The following is a 20,465-nucleotide window of genomic DNA, read 5'->3' as shown; positions in this document are numbered from 1 at the left end:
CAACGGTGACTCCCCTCCAGGGTCCACTATCTCAAGATCCCCCACTATCGCTGACAATTTCACCAAATGTCCTGCCTTCAAGATCCCTCCTCCTGATCCAATGAATTCTACCATTGTTCCTGAAAGCCATGTGCCAATCTACTCCCCGACTAGTCCTCTGTCCCCGGGACTTCCCTAAACATCTACTTTGAGTCTTCTCCTATTAGAATTTAAGTTCCTTGAGACAGAATCCATTAAAAACCCTGTATCCTTGGAATTTTGTAAAAGTTTCTTGATTGATTACTTGATAAGTGCATTTTCACATATGCATCCAGCCATTCATTCCCTTCTATCTTGAGCGAGAAAAGGGAAAATAGAAAAATTATTTAGACAAAAAAGATGGGGGGGAAGGCTCAAGAAAGAAAGTTGAATGATTTGCAAATATCTCGCCTAAACTTAGAGAAGAAACAGTAGAGAAAGCAGAAGGATCTGGGGAAGAAAAGTCAAATGTTTCATTCATTCCCACCTCTTTTTAGCAACTCTAGACAGGAGGGGATATAGCATTCAGGTTCTGGTTACCACAATCCCACACCATTCCACCTACCACAAACAGAGACAGGATTAAACTAATCTATTTACTCTAAGAGTTGTGTCTCTAAGTATCCGCTCAAGATTTCCTCATGGAGCTTAGGTTTCTAACGTGGGACTCAAACTTAGTTTTGGACCAAGACGGCAGCAGGGTGGCTAGTCCCTGTGGAAAGTTCTGTCTCTCCAATGGAGAGCTCCTGCCAGAATGGGGCACCGATGCCTGCAAGGTGGGCAGGTTGGCTTTCTCCTGGAAGAGTCAATTTGTTTAAAATGGATGGCATCCACAGTTCTGTCGCTCAAATCAGAGGGGTTTGGGTAAGGTTGTCACCTACAATCAGTTAAAGAAATCTCATTATCTACCTGAATCCCAAAGCTTAATAAGCTGGGCTGTCTTGGTCTGATTTTCTCAGCAAAATCCTTCAGGGGGCAGCTAGGTGGTGAGGTGGATAGAGGACCAGCTGTGAAGCCAGAAGGATCTGAGTTCAAGTCCAGCTTCAGACACTTACTAACTAGTAACAATTGCTTCCAAAAAAAAAAAAAGTAAACTCTTTGGTCAAGGCATTTGGTTCCAAGACTAGTTAAAGTAATCCATCAATCATAACTTTTTTCTCTTAAATATGTTGAGGTTGGGATCATTGAAGCTTTAGTAACTTAAGTTGCTCAATTCCCCATAATAACCTTGGTTAGGGTCTGAGGTCTGAATGATAACCAAAAAACCAACATTTATGAATCCTCTACTCTGAATTAGGCACTATGCTCTGTGCTGAAAATACAAAGAAAAAAACACAAAATCTTCCCTCACCTCTGAGAGCTTATAATCGAACTTACATCTTTTTCACCCTTGACCCTTACTTATAGAATCTTCCAATCCAGTCTGAAAAGGACACCAAAATGATTATAGTTATTCTAAAACACCCACCTAGCAACAGCATAAAATTACCGCCCTCACTCATTGTGTCTGATTGAGGATTTTTAAACAAGCCATTGCAGCCTGAACAATAATAGCCTTCACAAAATACCAAAGGATGATAAAACTGTTTTATATCCCAAGAAGTTTGATCCTGGAAAAAAGATAAGAAAAATGTATTTTGCCTCTCTTTTTTTGCAGAAGTGGAGGGCTATGAATGTAGAATAGTATATAGTATATATACTATCACACTCAATTGATGTGTTGGTTGGTTTTGTTGAACTACCTTTCTTCTTCCTACCTTTTTTTTTTCTTTTGAAACAAAATATGTAATTTTAGTTACTATTTTATTAAACAGGAATTAGGAATGGACCTGGACCAGAAAAACCAGAGAAGTAGATTCTGAATAACAAAGAAAACTTGGATGTGAAGCAAAATTTAGCATGGGGGAAAAAAAGATTACCAAGAGCTCTGGGGTTAGAATTAAAATGGTTGAAATCTCTGTTCTCTTTGCCACTTGCAAGCTTGGGCAAATCACTTAATCTCCAAGGGATTCAGTTTCCTCATCAGTAACAAGGGAGATGGTGGTCTCCCTCATCCTGGGATTTTATTGTCTCCTCTCCTGAGCAACCCCCAATTCTTCCCCCTAAAAAAAAGATGACCTTGTGCATCTCATTCCTTGGGGAAGTCTGGAAAGCAGAGCTGGTGGTACCTTGGCTAAGTGTTTGGCTATTCCTCTCCCTCGATAGGCATCAGGGACTTCTGTGTGCTGCAGATCCACAATCCTCTTCCCCACATACTCGTAGAGCAGGACTGCCCGGTCATGACAACCTGGAGAGCAGAAAGAGACAGATCAGTGGAGACGGTCACTCTGACAGAGCCCTTCACTTAACCACGGGTGACAGCAGAGATTTAAAAAATACCCAAAGGAATTCATTCATTCCTACCCTCACACCCACACTCTGTCAGTCTGTCTGTCTCACCACACACACACACACACACACACACACACACACACACACACACACACACACACACACACACACACACACACACACACTTCTTGTCCCTTGGTCCATGCTCAGAACCACAAAGGATGAGGGGGAGAATTTCTACAGATTCTCTCTACAGAGAATTAGAATGGTGTTTGGAGGTCATGTGTTCGATCCTCTCACAGGCAAGGAAATTTGGATTTGTCCAACATTGTGCACTGTCAGGACTTGTATCAAGGTCCTACAACTCAAAATCCAGCATTCTTTCCACTGTGCCATGTTTCTTGCCCATGAGGCTGACCCCGAGAAATTTAATTCAATTCACAAATTTGCTATTCTGTCACTGAGGATACAAAGACAAAAACCAGAATAGTCCCTGCCCTCAAGAAACTTACATTCTATTGTACACATATATATATATGATAGAAAATACATGCAAGCAAATTAAAGTACAATTTTTTTGCAAAGTATTTGAACCAATCTTTCTTTTTCTCTCCCTCTTTTCTTCCTCCTTTCCCTCTTTATTCCTTCTTCCCTTTCTTTCTATGGCATGCCTAATTTTTAAGGCCCTGAATTCTTCAGCTCCTTTAATTCTGGGTCTTCATCATGGCAAGAGATTTAAGTCATAATGTCAATAAACAGTCACCTGATGAGCATTTATTAAGCACCTGCCAAACCAGCTAGACATCATGCTATTTCTGGGGCACGAGAGAAGCAATGAAACAGTCCCTATCCCACAAGGAGATTATTTTGGAACCTCAGCTAGAGTAACTGCAGGTAAGGTATAATAAGAGTACTGACAACGGGGGAGGAGGGATATAACCCAATCTAAAGCAAGAAACACTCCTGGAATTGTGCCAATGATGGGGTCAGGAAGAGGAGAGCCGAGCCGGCTTTTCATTTTCATCTTAGACAATCTATTAAATTGCACAGCTTCAGCTATCTCCTTTACAAATCCATAGACTGTCTCCTGGTCCTCAAGCCTACCTCCCAGGCCTGGCTGAGCATGAGGAAGAGACTGTGTGAGAAGCACTTCAAGTTCCCTGGAGAATGGCTCCACAAATACCCAAAGAGAGATTTCCACGATAATTAAACTAAAACAAAACACTCTGGAAGAAAGTCATTATCTCCCATCATTGGGAGGCAACAGCTCTCCATGGGGGCACAGAGCCCTTCAGATGGGGTGACATCTGGGAGGTAGGGCAATGCCAAATGGTACACGCAGGGGCTAGCAGAGGGTAATCTTGCTCCTCGAGTGGTTTAATACAGTACATATGATGCAGAGAGACCAGAGAACACTCTGTGTCTTCTGTGACAAAGCGCCTTTGTGAAGGAGATGGTACATCCCAGGCGGGAGGGATCGTGGCTTACATCTTTAAGTGCATGAGAAAACTGTAAGTGAAGACTGGATTGCATTGTGTTATGGGGTCTCAGGGAGGGAAGCAAGACCAAGAGTACAATGTTCTGGTGGAGAAACAAGCTCCCTCAGCACCCTGAGAGAATGGAGTCTTCTCCAAGCCCATTCTTCCCAAATAGGAGAACTCTGATGAACACAGATTTTGGAGGGGGGTTTGGTGGGGAAGAAAGACCCGAAGGAGGGAGGAAGTTAATTATAAGCATGAAAGGGAGCATGGTAGGATAGAAAGAACACTGAATTCAAAACGAGAGGCTCTCAATCCAAATCCATGCTTAGCCCCTTAGCTAGCATTTATATAGATCTGCAAAGCCCTCCACAAATTGGATCCTTACAACAACCTTGAGAGGGAGATGCTGTTACTATTATTCCCATTTTACAGATAAGGAAACTGAGGTAGCCAGGTTACCTATGTTTGCCTATGATCACACAGCTAATAAGGGTCTGAGGCAGGATTTGAACTCTGGTATTGCTGATCCAATGCTCTGTGCACTATGCCTTTCAGTTGCTGGTATAGCCTTAGGCAAATAGTTGAACCTCTCCCCATCTTTAAAATCAAAAAGGTTGGACTAGATCAGTGGTCCTCAAACTTTTTAAATAGGGGCCAGTTCACTGTCCCTCAGACTGTGGGACTACAGTAAAAACAAAAACTCCCACTCTGTCTCCTCCCCTCAGCCCATTTGCCATAACCCGGGGGCTGCATAAACGTCCTCAGCGGGTGCATCTGGCCCACGGTTGTAGTTTGAGAACCCCTGGACTACAGGATCTCCAAGGTGCCTTTTCTACTCCAAAATCTGTGACTGTGCTGTAGGACGGGACACTATCATAAGTACAAGAGTCAATTAATATATGTTTACTACATGGTTGTTATGCACCAGGAGGCAGCTAGGTGGGTCTGGGGTCAGGAAGTCCTAAACTCAAATGTGTCCTCAGACCCTCACCTGGGCAAATCCCATAATCCATTAGAGAAGGAAATAGCAAACCACTCTGCCAAAAAACAAAACAAAAAAAACCCTTACAGGATCACAAAAGAGCTGGACAGGACTGAATAACAATTATGCACTGCGGGTGCATAAAGCAGGAAAAGATAGTCCCAGCCCTCAAGGAGCTTACAATGCCAGGGGGAGACTAACTGCAAACAAATACCCACAAAGCAAGCTACATACAGGGCAGGAGGAAATAATTAACAGGGGGAAGGCACTAGAATCCATAGGGGTTGGGAAAGGCTTCGGAAAAGATGGAATTTTAGTAGGTCCATAAAGGAAGCCAGGGAGGAGGGAGGAGAGAGAGTCCAGGCCCGGGGGACAGTTGGGAGAAAATGCCTGGAGCCAAGAGGCAGACATAGAACAGCCAGAAGGCCAGTGTTACCCTCTCAAACAGATGGAACTCTTGGGCAATCTGATGAAGCCTATGGATTTTTTTCTCAGAATAATGTTGTTTGTTTTGTTTTTAAGCATTAGGTCTTTTAAAACTCTGCTGGGTTTAAAAAGTGGTCACACACCGATTGTCACTGAAACTTAGATCTGTTGTTTTCCACTTACATCACCCAGGCAACCTGGTGGTCCCCTTTTTCTGGGCATTAACAAAACTTGGTGGAATGCCCAATTGGCCCAGACCACAGCAGCTTAGAGCTTCCTGACCTCAAGAGATCCATTAGCCTTAGTCTCTCTTGTATCAGGAATTGCAGGCCTGTGGCCATGATGCTCAGAAGAGTGATATTTTTAAATGTCTTTATATAAATACTGGTTACAAAGTAAAAAAAAAAAAAAAAAAAAAAAAAAAAAAAAAATTCACTAACTGTACTGAAGTACAGTTAGTAAAATAATTTTTAAAAGCAAACATACCTATAAATATATCAATCGTATATTTTTTTAAAATGTAATGGATAATGAAATAAAAATATATTTAAAAACCAAACAAACAAAAAAAGAGTTCACAGACCCCAGTCTAAGGACCCTTGATTTTCCTTGTGGGTCGTAAAACAAACCTCATTATTATAAAACCATATTTATAGAAGATGGAAGGCCTGTTTTACAGAAAGGTTATTCATCTTAACAAGAGGATTCCTTTGGTAGTTTAATGCCTCAACTGATTTCAAATCTAACTCTAAAAAATCTCACTATGGTGAAGCCTCTGGCCTCTCAAGGGCTGTATCTCAGCAGAAGAGAAACTCTGGCTGGGCTGTCAGGATGGAAGGTTTTTAATCCAGGCCTGGTGAGTGACTATAGATCATATCACCTGAGGGCTTGCTGACAGGACAGCTCATCCCCAGGCCAGATGTAGGATGATGAATTTTCCCTTCCAGTATAAGTCTTGAAAACATTCTCCTAAGTCATAGAGGGTAATAATCTGCACTGCTGAAGAGTTAACTACACTGACAAAATCATGGGAGTTCTGAAAGAAATATTTAAAATTTGATTTTACATAGGTGTTCTTTCTGCCATAACTAAAATCTATGGATTAAAATCTTCTTTTTCTAATCAGAGAATTATAGAATCATGATTTTGAGCTGCAAGGGACCTAAATTAGCACTAAGTTTAATGTCTCTTTCAAAGATGAGAAAAATTGAGGCCCAGAAAGTTTGACCTTGTCTTAAGCCATTTAGCCTAAGTCAGATCTTTAAATTTTCAGTATGAGCATTTACACCTTGGAAATCAGCAAAGTTACAAATCAAGGCTTGATTTATTGTTTTGATTATCTCCACTTAGGAAAGTATGGAGAAATATACAAATAAAGCAGATAATCCGGGGACCTGGACTGACAACTTGATTCTGCTTCTTCCTATATATGTCACTTTAAGCAAATCTCTTATGACTCCCTGGGTCTTAGTTTCCTTCTCTGTAAAACCAGAGAGTGGTAGAAGATGACTTCTAATGTCTCGTCCAACTCAAATTCTATGACCCTACAATTCCATAGACTTGGGATGGAAAAAGCCAGTTACAGACGGAGGAGACATATATGGAGATTACATATGGACTGAAGAATATTTTTTATTTGTTTGCTTTTTTCTTTCTTATGGTTTTCCCCTGATTTTGGCTGATTTTGCTTGCACCACATGACAAATATGGAAACGTTTTTTAAAATCGCACATATTTAACACTTGCTTTTTTAGAGAGGGGAAGGAAAAGTCTTACAAAAAATGAATGTTAAAATTATATTTACATGTATTTGGAAAGTAAAACATTATCAAAAATTAAAAAAAAACAAAAACCTATCACCCTAGAAGAACAGAAAAGGGTAAAGGGCATTTGGTTCATTTGCCATATGAAGATCATTAAAGGAACTGGAGATGCTTTTAATCTGGAGAAGAGAAAACTGAAGGTGAGGGTGGGGACTATAGGAAAGGCTGCCATATTGAAATGAAAGGGCAGTGATAACAGATTCAAGAGACACTAAGGAGGTAGAATTAATATTTTCAGTTTAACTGGCGGTGGGGATAAAGACAGAGGGAATCCAGGTTGTGAACCTGGGGACATTAAAAGGATGGATGGTGGGGACCTGAAGAGAAATAGGAAAGTATAAATAAGAGTAAGTCTGAGCATTGTAGGGGTTTGGAAGGTATAGGTAGAAATGGGAAGAAAAAATAATGAATTCCATTTTTGACATACTGAATTTAAGTGCTGATGGGAATGCAAGAGATGTAGATACTTTGATGGTATTCCTGAGCAAGGTCATATATAAAATAATAAAAATAACAGCAGCATTTATATAGTACCTACTCTAGTCTCAAAAGCCATATACATTAACCAGCTGATCAGGCTAGGTCGATGGTTAAATCTCAAAGAAGGAAGGGAGGTACTACAAAGGAATGTGAATGTGAATCTAGCAAGCCCATAAAACTGGCTGTATGATCCTAGGTGAGTCACTTCGCTTTGTTTGTCTCAGTCTCCTCATCTGTAAAATAATCTGGAGCAGGAAATGGCAACCCATCTAAGTGATTTGAATCCCCTGATGTGGCTATTAATTTAAATTCACACACTATTTGTGAACTAAGTCAAAATATAATTGGGAAATATTTAATAAAATAGATAAGAATAGAAGATAGAGATAATATTAGTCAGTGGTTTTTTAAGTCAACATGCAATGGGAATCCATTTCTATTTGAATTTGATACCAGTTGACCACAGTAGGTGTTTTGAACAAAGGGCCAGGAAGACCTGGGTCAACTCTCAACTAGCCATGTGAGTCTGAATAAGTCACTAGAATTCTTGGCATTTCATTTTCCTCCAGAAGTTAACTAACAACAAGCATTTTTAAAGCACTTATAATGTGCTAGGCATTGTGCTAAATCTACCAATATAAATACAAGCAGAAAGAACAATTCCTGCCCTCAAGGAGAAACACATAAAAAGGGGGAGGGAAAAGACAAGGTGGGCAGATAGGGGATGCCATAGTGCCTACAGTGCTGCACTTGTAGTCAGGTATACTCATCTTCCTGAGTTCAAATCTGGCCTCAGACAGTTTACTGGCTATGTGATCCTGGGACAGTCACTTCACCCTGTGTGAATCAAGTTCCTCATCTGAAAAATGAGCTAGAGAAAGAAATAGCAAAGCTGTACATAGAGATCTGTTGTCTGGTGTGCAATTTTCTTTTTCTGTTTTATTATTTGATGCAAATATCCATTCTATTTGTTGTTAGGTTCAGAATAAAAATATCAAACCATGAGTCAATACCTGACTCATACAGGTACTGAATTCTTCAGTAGGAGGAAGAGTACACTAGAACCTGGAAAATTGACTGGGATGAGGTTGAATTGGATTGGATATAGATAGAAGAAATGAACCTGAGAGAAGGAGATACTGTGAATGAGGATGACACAGGGGTAGTCTAGATATAGTAAAGGAGAACGAGAAGTCTGCTTCTTCCTCATCATCCAGTCTCAGTGTGTTGGGTAAAATGAGAAAGGAAACGGTCTTGGAGAAAGTAACTAAAAATTAAGGGACTTCCAGAGGGAGCCAGGTTTCCATAAAGTTCGAGATGGAAAAAATGGAAGAAAAGGAGGTTTAGTATGAAGGGAAGGTGCAGAGAGCAAGAAGGGCTGAACAGAGAAATAAATGGACTGGAGAATGGTAAGGATGAAGTGGATAGATAGAGAGTTGGTATTTTTGTGGTTCAGTATGTGGTGATTGAATGATAGGGATTAAAGGAAGACCCAGGAATTTGCTACCATTGGATGAATAATTAACTGACAGACTGTTTTTTCAGTCATGTCCAACTCTTAGTGACTCCATTTGGGATTTTTTTTTTTTTTTAAACAAAAGATACTGGAGTAATTTGCCATTTCCTTCTCTAACTCATTCTATAGATGAGGAAATTGAGGGAAACAGCCTTCAGGTTCACACGAGGCAGTATTTGAATTCAGGAAGCTGAGTCTTCCTGACTCCAGGCCCAGTGCTTTATTTAGTGGGCCATCTAGCTGCCCCCCCCCCCCCCCGCAATGACAGAAGACCCCATTAAACCCAAACTTTGAGGAGACAGAGACAGCAAAGAGAGTGCCTGAGCTGGGCACTTGAATCTGCAAATAGCAAGGTACATTTGCCTCCTGATGCCGGAGGCCGGGGGTTCTGGTCCTGGACTCTTATCACCAAGAGACCTACAATCTGAGCCCCAAAGGGGTCCAGAGGGCTGGGGCATGACTGCTTCGTTCAGACATAACAATGAAGCAGGGCAAGGGACCAAGCCTTTATTAAACACGTACAACCATGGGCTAAGTGCTTTACAAATATTTGATCCTCACAGCAGCCCTGGGAGACAGCTGCCATTACTATCACCCCCAGCTAATGGCTGTGGAAATCAAGGCCCTCCATTTTCAGTCCTTGAGAAGGGACTAAAGTCCAGGGACAAGCAGATCTCCATCTATCTGACCACTCCAAGGTGAGATAAGATTGAAGAGATACAAGGTCAGCTAAATGGCCCCACAGTGCACAGAGCAACAGACCTGAAGTCAGGGGGACTCCTGCTTCTGAGGTTTAATATGGTCTCAGACATGTTCTACCTGTGTAATCCTGGACAAATCACTTCTCCCCATTTGCCCCAGTTTCCTCCTCTGTAAAATGAGCTAGAGAAGGAAATGGAAAACCACTCCAGTCTTTGCCTAAAAAAAAACCCCAAATGGGGTCAACCAGGAACTAACCTGAAGTCACCTCTGAAACTATTTTCACAAATAACCAATGCTCTCTCCCCAGATTCTGTGCTTTTACAGTGAATTTCTCCCCCCCTCCCTGCCCAAAATGCACTTCTCTCCCTACTCTCCATCTTTGGAATCCCTCATTCCCTTCAAAAAGCAGCTCAAATGACACCTCCTTGTAAATAGCTGTTCCCAATCCAGTGCCAACCAGCCCCCAGCTGTTCAGTGTATTCTTCCCCACCTGAAAACATTTGGTACATGTTTATTCATGTTGTCTCCCATCAGAACCAGAGCTCTTCCCCTCTATTTCCCCCACAGTGCCCGGCACATAGCAGTCAACACCGATAGTTGAGTAACACTGTCCTGACCAACCACTGCATCATAACCATTTCACATAAGAATAAAAAATAAAAAAAGCTATTATTAAAAAACAAATGACATGCAAAAATAATTTTCAACATTCACCCTTGCAAAATCTTGTGTTTGAAAATTTTCTCCCTCTCTCCTTCCCTCTCTTGGACAGCAAGTAATTCAATATCGGTTAAACATGTGCTTAGAATTATTATTTTTTAAAGAGCTAATCAGAGTTAAGTGACTTGACCAGGGTCACACAGCTGCATTTCTACTCAAGTTCTCGCTTCCTCCAATCACAAAGGGAAACCCCAATGTCACACCATTTTGCCAAATGTCCACTAATGACTTCTATAAAATTCTTGTGCCTGTAACATTACTTTATCTAACATTTTATTTGTGGAATCAATTAATAATGAGGCTAAGTGAGCTATTTGTGCTTGTGTAATAATAATACCTCAGGGCAGCTAGGTGGCACAGTGGATAGAGCACCAGCCCTGAAGTCAGGAGGACTGAGTTCAAATCTAGTCTCAGACACTTAACACTTCCTAACTGTGTGATCCTGGGCAAGTTACTTATTAACCCCAATTGCCTCAGGGGGAAAAAAAAAAGAAAAAAATCAATGTACATGTAATAATAATACCTCAGATTTCTATAATGTAAGATTTATAAAGCACTTTCTTTTCCTGGAATAATATATTTTTTTCCAATTACATGCAAAAAAAAATTTAAGTTTGTTTAAAAAAATATTTTTATTTAAATTTGTTTTTAAAACTTTGAGTTCCAGATTCTCTCCCTTTCTCTTTCCTCTCCCAAGAAGGCACATGTGAAGTTATGCAAAACGTTTCCATAAAAGTCATGTAACATTCTTTTTTAAATACCAAATTCCAAATTCTTTCCCCCCTTCTCCTTTTCCTGAGATGACAAGCAATTTGATATGTTATATATGTGGAGTCACACAAAATTAATTTCCATATTGGTCATGTTATGAAAAAACAGACCCCTCTCTCCCTCCAAAAAAATGACCCCCCAATAAAATAAAAATTTAAAAAATAGTATGCTTTGATCTGTATTCAGATCTTTCTCTGGTGAATAGCATTTTTCTTATAAGTTTCTTTACAACAACTCTACGAGATAGGAACAATTAATACCTGTATTCCCTATTTAAAGATGAAACTGAAGTTGAGAGAAGTAGTGATATTTATTTCCAGGGTCATGCAGCTAATAAGCAAGCATTTCCTGTTAAATTGCTCTAAAACAAAGTCAGGAATTCTAAATCACTGTGGCCTCTCTCTTCTTGCATGGCTTCCTGGTAATATTTCTGACTGCATTCCTTCCCAGATCTCCTTCAGGACTGTTAGTCTGGACCTCATCTGGAGAGGTCAGTACTAGTTCCAGCTTGGTGAGCTCACTGGGTTGCTCTGGTGGGTCTTTCCCTTGTCTCTTGTGCCTCCCACTCACTCAGACATCTTCCTTTTGGGGGCCTTCCTTTATATAAGCCAGATAAGAAGACTAAATTGCTTTTGGCATTGACTAGATCATTGTATTCTTCTCAAAAGTTCCATTTTGTCCCAGCCACAACTTTATGTAGAACTCCATTTAAGTTTGGTTAAGCAATGTCACACAGGCAATACCTTATCTATTAAAAAAGAGAGGTCTCAAGATTCACCATACAGATGGCCCAAGGGGTCTCTGACTCCAAAAAAAGGTTAAGAGCCCACGGTGGAAACCCAGAGAGTAAAAGTAATTTGACCAAGAACACAAAGCTCCTTGGTGCCAGAGCTAAAATTAAATTTTTTTTTCTTTTTGTTTTTAAATTTCAAATTAAAGGGAATCTCCAATCTATTACACAGTCTGCTTTTCAGCTTGGCAAAGCCTGAAGGAAATCAGCTGGTGGCTGAGGACTCCACCCTTTTCATATCCCCTATTTGGTCTGTTCCTCCAAGGTCCTCTCAGAACTCCCCATTTAATAGAACAAGGGAAAGATATACTTATCTTTATAAGATACACTTAAAACCCCAGCAAATGCAAACCTTAAGGAGAGAGAGGGCTACAAACTCAGTTTTTAGGCAGAAATAAACCTGAGGAAAACAGCCTAAGCGTATATTCCATTTGTTACTGTACCCAGTCACAAGGGCCTTCTCCCTTCTCAGGAAAATCTAAAATTTTTTCCTTCTATTTTTTTTTCCATTTAATAATTTTACTTTTTCCAAGTACATGTAAATATGGTTTTCAACATTTACTTTTTTTTCCTCAATAGTATTTTACTTTTCCAAATACCTGTAAAGTTTTCAACAATCATGTTTGTAAGATTTTGTGTTCTAAACTTTCCCCCTTCTTTCTTATCTCCCACCCTCCTCAAGATAGCAAATAACCTGGTAGAGATTAAATATGTACAGTCCTTTTAAGCATATTCCCTTATTTGTCATATTGTGCAAGGGGAAAAAAAAACAAAAAAAAACCCAACCATGAAAAAGCAAAAGCAAACAATCAGCCACAACAAAAAAAGGAGAAAATAGTATGCTTTGATCTGCATTCGGTCTCCACAGTTCTTTCTCTGGATGCGGATGGCATTTTCCATTCCAAGTCTATTGAAACTGTCTTGGATCACTGCATTGCTGAGAAGAGCTAAGTCTATCACATAGTTGATCAGCACATAATCTTGCTGTTACTGTGTACAACGTTCCTCTGGTTCTGCTTACTTCACTCAGCATCAGTTTACAACATTTATTTTTATAAGATTTTGATTTCCATTGTTTTCTCCTTCCTCTCCCCCTGAGACAGCAAGCAATCTGATACAGGCTGTACACGTACAATCACATTAAACGTATTTCTAAATTAGTCACAACATCCTAAAATTTTAGACACTGGTTCTTGCTGCCTCTTAGCCATCCCAGCAGGTGGCGAAGTTCTTTTTAAAAAGAAAGGCCATGTGAGGACAGACCAGGAATTACAGAGCAGAGCAGCAAGAAAGCTTTAAAGAAACCAGCTCCCCAAACTAGACTAGGCACTGACTCATGGCTTTTGTGCATCAAAAGGTCCCTCTAAAGCAGTCACCTAACTCAAACCCTTTGTTATTGTTAGGCTGTTTGTTTTAAACTTGTATCTAACCCTTTGGGATCCTATTTGGGGTTTTCTTGGCAAAGCCACTGAAGTGCTCTGCTATTTCCTGTTCCACTTTATTTTACAGATGAGGAAACTGAGACAAATGGAGGGAAGTGTGTGTGTGTGGGGTCACACAGTTAGTAAGTGTCTGAGGTCAGATTTGAACTCAGGAAGATGACTCCAAGCCTGGGGCTCTACTCACTGCACCACCTAGCTGCTCCCAAGTTCAGACCCTACCCAAAGCATAATTTCCATCCCACATCTTGGAAAAGCAGTCAATCAGTCTCTTCCTGAATGTCTATGGGATCCCTCTCATTGTTAGAAAATTCTTCTTGAAGCCAAACCCAGATGCATGCAAGATCTCACTTCTGCCCGTGGGGACCAAGCAGAAGTCTGCTCCTTGCACCAAACACAACCACCACCACAGAGCCTTCTCTTGGCCAAGAAACCTCCCACAACTGCTTCAACCAATCCTCAAGGACAGGAGAGTTCCCAGTCTCATTATTCTGGTTGCCCTCCTTACTTAGGACCCTGCCTCTCAATGCCTTTCTTGAAATACGGTCCCAGAATAGAACACAATGCTCCAGATTACGTCTTCCACAGATCTGGGCACATTGGGAATATCAGGTTTCTTATTTTGATCTAGAATCTCTTCATTTCCTTTAATGCGCCTAATATCCCGTTTTTGAGAAGTACTTGGGCATGGTAGATAAATGGAACATAAAGACCTGTATTCAAGTCCTAATACTGACTCAAAATTGGCTAGATGATCCCGGGAACTCAGCCTCTGTTTCTGCATCTGTAAAACGGGATTAATAATGGCATCTACCTCTGAGGGATGTTGTGGGGAGCAAATGAAATAATAATTGGAAAGTAAGACCCGGGGGCAGCTAGGTGACACAGGGATCAGGAAGATTTATCTTTATGGGTTTAAATCTGACCTCAGAAACTTACTAGTTCTGTGTTTTGGGAGTCATTTAACTTCCTCATCTGTTAAGGACGGAAATGGAAATGCCAAGAAAACCCCAAAATGGAGCATGAAGAGTCAGACGGGCTCTAAATCACTATTGATTAGAGAAATGCAAATTAAGACAACTCAGATTGGCTAAGATGACAGGAAAAGAGAATAATAAATGTTGGAGGGGATGCGGGAAAACTGGGACACTAATACATCATTGGAGGAATTGTAACTGATCCAACTATCCCATAGAGCAATATGGAACTAAGCCCAAAATACTACCAAACTGTGAATAAGCTTTGATCTAGCAGTTTCTCTAACAGGTCCGTATCCCAAAGAGATCATAAAAAAGGGAAAAATGTTTGTGGCAGCCCTCTTTGGAGCGGCCAGAAACTGGAAATTGAATGGATGCCCATCCGTTGGATAATGGCTGAATAAGTTATGGTATATAAATGTTATGGATATTATGATTATGGATATTATGAGCAGACAAAGGACTGAGGGAGCTGAGGATGGATCACAGCATAGTATTTTCACTTTTTTTTGTTTTTTTTTTGCTGGCATTTTGTTTTCTCTCATTTTTTCCCCTTTTGATCTGATTTTTCTTGTGCGGCATGATAATTGTGGGAATATGTATAGAAGAATTGCACATGTTTAACAGCATATACTGGATTACTTGCCATCTAGGGTAAGGTTAGGGGGAAGGGAGGAAAAAATTTGGAAGACAGGGCTTTACAAGAGTGAAGGTTGAAAACTATCTATGCATATGTTTTGAAAATAAAAAGCTTTAATAAAGAAGTCGAACACAACTTAATCCAACAATAAAAACTACATAAAGAATATTGATGTTGTTATCAACTCCCTTACTAGATTATAAACTGCTAGAGTGCAGTGACTGTGCTATCTTCCCATAGCATGAGACTTTACACTTAAAGGGCGTCTTTTTTCCCCTTATTCAGGCATCTTTCTTTTTTTTCACTGATCTTTTAAAACAGATGTTAAACTAATCCTTCCCGCCTCCAAAAATAATAAACTAATCCCAAGTAGACTTTTAAATTGTGTGACAGGACAATTCATTTCAATTCTCTGAACTTCAGTTTCCTCAAGGTCGGGGAGGATTAGACTAGATGATGCTGAAAAGGTCCTTTCCAAAGAGAACAATTTAACGCTTCTATGATTGGTGATAACAAGGTGATTTTTGGCTGGGGCCTGCCTCCCTGTGGCCTTTCTGGTTTTACTGAGTAAGCAGATACTTGTTTGAGGTCAGATCTCGATCCAGATTTATTAGGAACAGTGGGTGGAGATCAACAAAGTGGAGGAACTAGTCCCCAGAGGAAGGTGTTTGATAGCTGGGACTGGGCAAGGAACAACATTGTAGCAGCTCAAATTGGGGGGAGGCTGTTAGTGATATGAGTCAAGACTATTACATAAAAGTTACAAAAAATTGTTAATGAGATGAGGGACATGACTTAAATAACAGAGCTAAGAAATGACCTGTGATTTTCATGGGAATAGAGAATTCCCAGGTGAGGAAATTCCCTCTACCAATTATAGACTGGCAATAGAGAGTTGCCTAGAACATAGAATTTAAAGATCATATAGCTGGTTTTGTCAGACTTGAGATTTGAATACAGGCCTAATTTACAGTTAGGAGATAATAGGATTTGAAACTAGGATTTTATCATTGTAAGTCCAGAACTATCCATTATGCCATAATGTCCCCTTTGAGATAACAACTTTCAGTTCTCTCGATCACAATAAGTCTCATCCTTATTGATGATCTTTGAGTCCCCTTAATCATCTCTATTCTCCATCTTTCCCACCTTGTCTTCATTGCCTCCATAACCATCCTTGATCTCCACAGTCAAGGTTTCATGGTCCACTACCCATCATGTTGGAATAAATCCCACAACCCTATCAGGGTCCTTCATTTCTGCCTTTTAAATCCTTATCCCTCAGTAATCTCACCGTGTGAGTCAAGACCATTACATAAAAGTCAAATTGTTTAAAAAAAAAAAAAAAAAAAAAAATCACATACACAGCTAAATGAGCACAATGTCATTTTCTCCTCGAGAAAAGCTCCTTCAACATTCACAGTTCCAAAATGGCGGTAGTGTTGTGGGCATGATAGGTTGCACAAATATACACAAGCCTTGCTGTTACTATCCCTCATTCTTTTGGTCTCCATATAGTCCTCAGCTTGGTCGTCAGGACCTTGATCAGCTCTGGTCTGTCTTTGTGTCTGTCTTACCCTGAGCTACTGTTCTCTTCCCTTCCCACCTTCTTCTTCTGTCCCCCTATAAAAATATAAATACATAATATGAAATTATAAAAGAATATATTATATAGCTACATAATGATATGCTATTGTTATTTTTATACCCTAACCCATAAGAACAACACTGCCCCTCCTTTGTTCATTCATTCATAAGCTCTCAGGTCTCTATGCTCATCCTATTTTTTATTTCTGGACTATCGTCTATCTACCTCCACACTCTATTCATCCTTTTAACCCCATCTTAAATGCTACCTCTTTCAGGAAGCCTTCCCTGATTCTCCTTAGTTGAGATTGCATTTTGCTTTCTGCCTAAGGCATGTCACATGTGACAATTTTCATTGTGTTGGTGACTTATCCTTCTACTCTCCTGTAAACTTCTGGAAGGCAGGTACCATATCTTATCTAGGTTTTAAACTTCTTCTAAACTTTCCTGACTGGGCTATCATTCTCTCAAAGTGTTTGTCTCCAATCGTCTTTTCTCAAGCCTCATCTGTCACCCCTCTGCCCTTTCTCTTGGCAGATGACAGCTCCAACCCTTGCCTGATTTCAAAAACTGAAGCCAGCTATTATGAATTCCCTCTTCTCTCCTACTCTACATTTTAATGCTTTCAAAATCTCTACCATTCTGTTCCTCCTCCTTTGATCCATTCTCTGAAGAGAAGTAAGATCAGTCCTTCCGCATGTACTCTAAAAACCAGTTCTTCCCATTGCTTTTAGGACTGTGTTCCCAGAAAGAACTCCCTCCCTCTCTGATTTTCAATCTCTCCTTTTTTAATCAGGTGCTGCCCTGTTGTCTAACATTTGTGGTAGTGGTTGTTCAGTCATTTTCACTCACGTCCAGCTCTTCGTGACCTCTATTTGGGATTTTCTTGGTAAGGATACTGGAGGAGTTTGCCATTTCCCCCTTTCCAGCTTATTTTACAGATGAGGAAATAGGAGGAAACAGAAGGAAACAATGAAGTGATTTGCCCAAGCTAGTAAGTGTCTGAGGCTTTCTGACTCCAAAAATTAGTGATCTATCCACTTCACTACCCAGCCACCCCATTGCCAAATATGTCCATCCTTAAAAAACCTCCACGTGATTCTGATGTTCCAACAGAATACCATCCTGTCTCTCTCTCTTCCTCCTCACTGCCATGTTCCTGCCTTCATTCCCTTATACCCACTCATTTTCCAACACCTTTCAGCAGTTTCCAAACTACCAGGCTGCTGCCTACGTTCTCCCCTCAAAAATCCAGTGACTTTTCCCCCTCATTCCTCCACTGCTACAAATGCTGCTGCTGCTTGCTGCTCACTCTTACCACTTAAATATTTATATCTTTCAATAGGCAATGCAGAGCAATTGGAAGCATGCTGGACTTGAAAACAGGCGAGACCTGGATTCAAATCTCCACTTTGACACAACTGCCTGTGTCACCTTGGACACCTCTGAGGCTCATTTTCCTCATCTGTAAAGTGAGGATGATAACATTTGCTGGACTATGTATATTTATTTCCAGAATTTAATTTTTTTTTCTATTGGTTAGAGAGAGGGATATAGGGAGAAGGTAACAAAAAAGAAAGAAAGAAGAGGGTCACTGAAAAAGGTATTGTTTAAAAAAAAAAAAAAAAAAAAAAAGGGTCTCTTAGGAAGCTTTCAAATGTACATGCTATATATCCAAAAACATAAATGTGTCAGTTTCATTTGCTATCTTCTTCTATTAGACTGTTTGTGTGTATAAATATACATCTATAGATATAGATAAATGCCCATTTTTAAATAAGTTCAGAATAAAAAACTATGGACACAGTTCACTGATCAGCTATGATCTTAGATGAGGAGGCAGAAAATGGGGTTTCATTTTACCCTGCTTCCTCCATGCACCCCTCCTCACTGATTCTCTTTAATCTATTTTCTATGTCTCTCTGGTCCTCAGTCTTTCCCCCATCTGTGAAATGGGCTGATTTAGGCACACCAGACAAGAAACCAAGTTCCTTGGAGGAAAAGTACAGGAGAAATTCAAGATGTCCGATTGTGTCGCTGTATGACAAAGGTCTCTTTCAGAGTCAATGTGGGACACACGTCACCACCTACCCAGACAGAGCAACCTCCACAAAAGCCAGTCAAAGGGGAGCAGAGGGCTGGCTGGCAGACAGCAAGGGTCTCCTTATCTCTCTCATCAGCCAGTCTGAGAGTAAGAGATGACTAATCTCTTAGGAAAAGGTTTGGAAAAACACAAGAGGAGGGGGGGAGGAGGGAAGATCCAGACTGGATTTTTCCTTGGATTACTATAGCTACTTAAGAATCTAAGGAAGAAAGCATGAGATTGAGGGATTGAGGGAGGGGAGTTGATAAATCATGAAGATTCTGTACGTAAAATGCTGGAGAGGAAGGCAACCAACCCAGTTAAAGCTGTGGCTCTCTGTTGTTTATAAAGTTAAACTGCCACAGGGAGCATTATTTATCTCCCATTCTCTCCTTACACCCAAAGCCACCAGAGCTCTCACTGATTTCTGCTCATTCACCTCAAAGTTGCTAAGCCTCCTTTAGCCTCTCCCAACCAGACAGCTAATGCAGGGAAGAAGCTGCAATGAACAGATTAACTGCCCATACTTCATTTTCCCAGAAAAGAATTTAGGACAAGGATTCTTAATCTGGGGTTCATGAACTTTTTCTTAAGAAATATTTTGGAAAAAACTTCACATGCATAACACGTGAATTCTTATCAAATATTTCTTAAATATATATAATAATTATATAATCAATATCAAATTGTTTGCCTTCTCAAGAAGGGAGAAGAAAAAAGAAAATTTGGAACTCAAGTTTGATAAATAGAATGTAAAAATTTTAGATGTAATTGAGAAATATTTAACAAAAAATTTTTAAAAGCATAAAAATATTTTGACAACTCTATTTTGATACAATTGGTTTCTTGTGTAATCTTATTTATTTTAAAATGTTATTTTGAGGGATCCATGCGCTTCTCTATTCTAATAAAGGGATCCATGATACAAAAATGGTTAGGAACCTCTATCCAAGAGGAGATTATCTGAGAAAATTTGAGGGTCAGGAATGATGTTTTTGTTTTTTAATCTGATGGACTGCACTCGGCACTGGGGTATTTTCATTCATAAATTCAACTTCCTGCTAATTCAGTTCTTATAAACAAGTTGACTCTTTTCCCAGGCAACCCAGGATGGCTGTGGTTCAAAGGCATTGAATGAAAAGGAAAGAAATAATACCACCAACAGGATGGCTTTAGAGAGTATGTTCCTTCCCCCTAAAGCATTTCTTCACATGTGAATGTTTCCCCAATACTCTTGTGAACTATTTAAGAGCATTATCCTTCCTCTGTTCTACAAATGAGAAAACTGAGGCTCAGAGAGGGAGAGATAATTAGTCCAAGATATACACGGTGAGCTAGTGGCAGGTCTGTCAATAAACATTTATTAAGCTATGTGCCCAGTCTACGTGCTAAACACTGGGGATACAGAAAGGAGCAAAAGATAGCCTCTTCCCTCAAGGAGCTTACAATCTAACTATTGGCCTAACTCTGGCTAGTACACTCCTGCGGACCTCACTTTAAATATTAGCAGGAGTGCATTTAATTTAAATGCTTTAATTTGAATTTAAGTCCAAATTGTTTTGATCTTAAAAAAAAAAAATCTTAAAGCAAGAGCCAAAGAAAGGCCAATAGGAAGGTAAGCACACTTTTCCAGTCCCACTTTCATTCTTTTTAAAAAGGAAGGGTTAGAGTAAATGACCTCTGAAGTGTAGTTTAGCCC

General features: G+C 40.0%; 1 protein-coding gene across 1 annotated transcript in view; it reads right to left on the bottom strand.

Moving 5' to 3' along the window:
• The window catches only part of NATD1 (N-acetyltransferase domain containing 1), a 47,182-nt gene that overhangs the window by 7,281 nt on the left and 19,436 nt on the right, over positions 1–20,465 (bottom strand). The window contains exon 2 of the mRNA XM_074281273.1: positions 2,187–2,305. Coding sequence (XP_074137374.1) covers positions 2,187–2,305 — 119 coding nt within the window. The remainder of the gene's footprint in view (positions 1–2,186; positions 2,306–20,465) is intronic.

Source organism: Sminthopsis crassicaudata, chromosome 1 (genome assembly GCF_048593235.1).
Source record: "Sminthopsis crassicaudata isolate SCR6 chromosome 1, ASM4859323v1, whole genome shotgun sequence".
In the NCBI taxonomy this organism is placed as follows: domain Eukaryota; kingdom Metazoa; phylum Chordata; class Mammalia; order Dasyuromorphia; family Dasyuridae; genus Sminthopsis; species Sminthopsis crassicaudata.
This window is presented reverse-complemented; position numbering and strand designations above follow the sequence as displayed.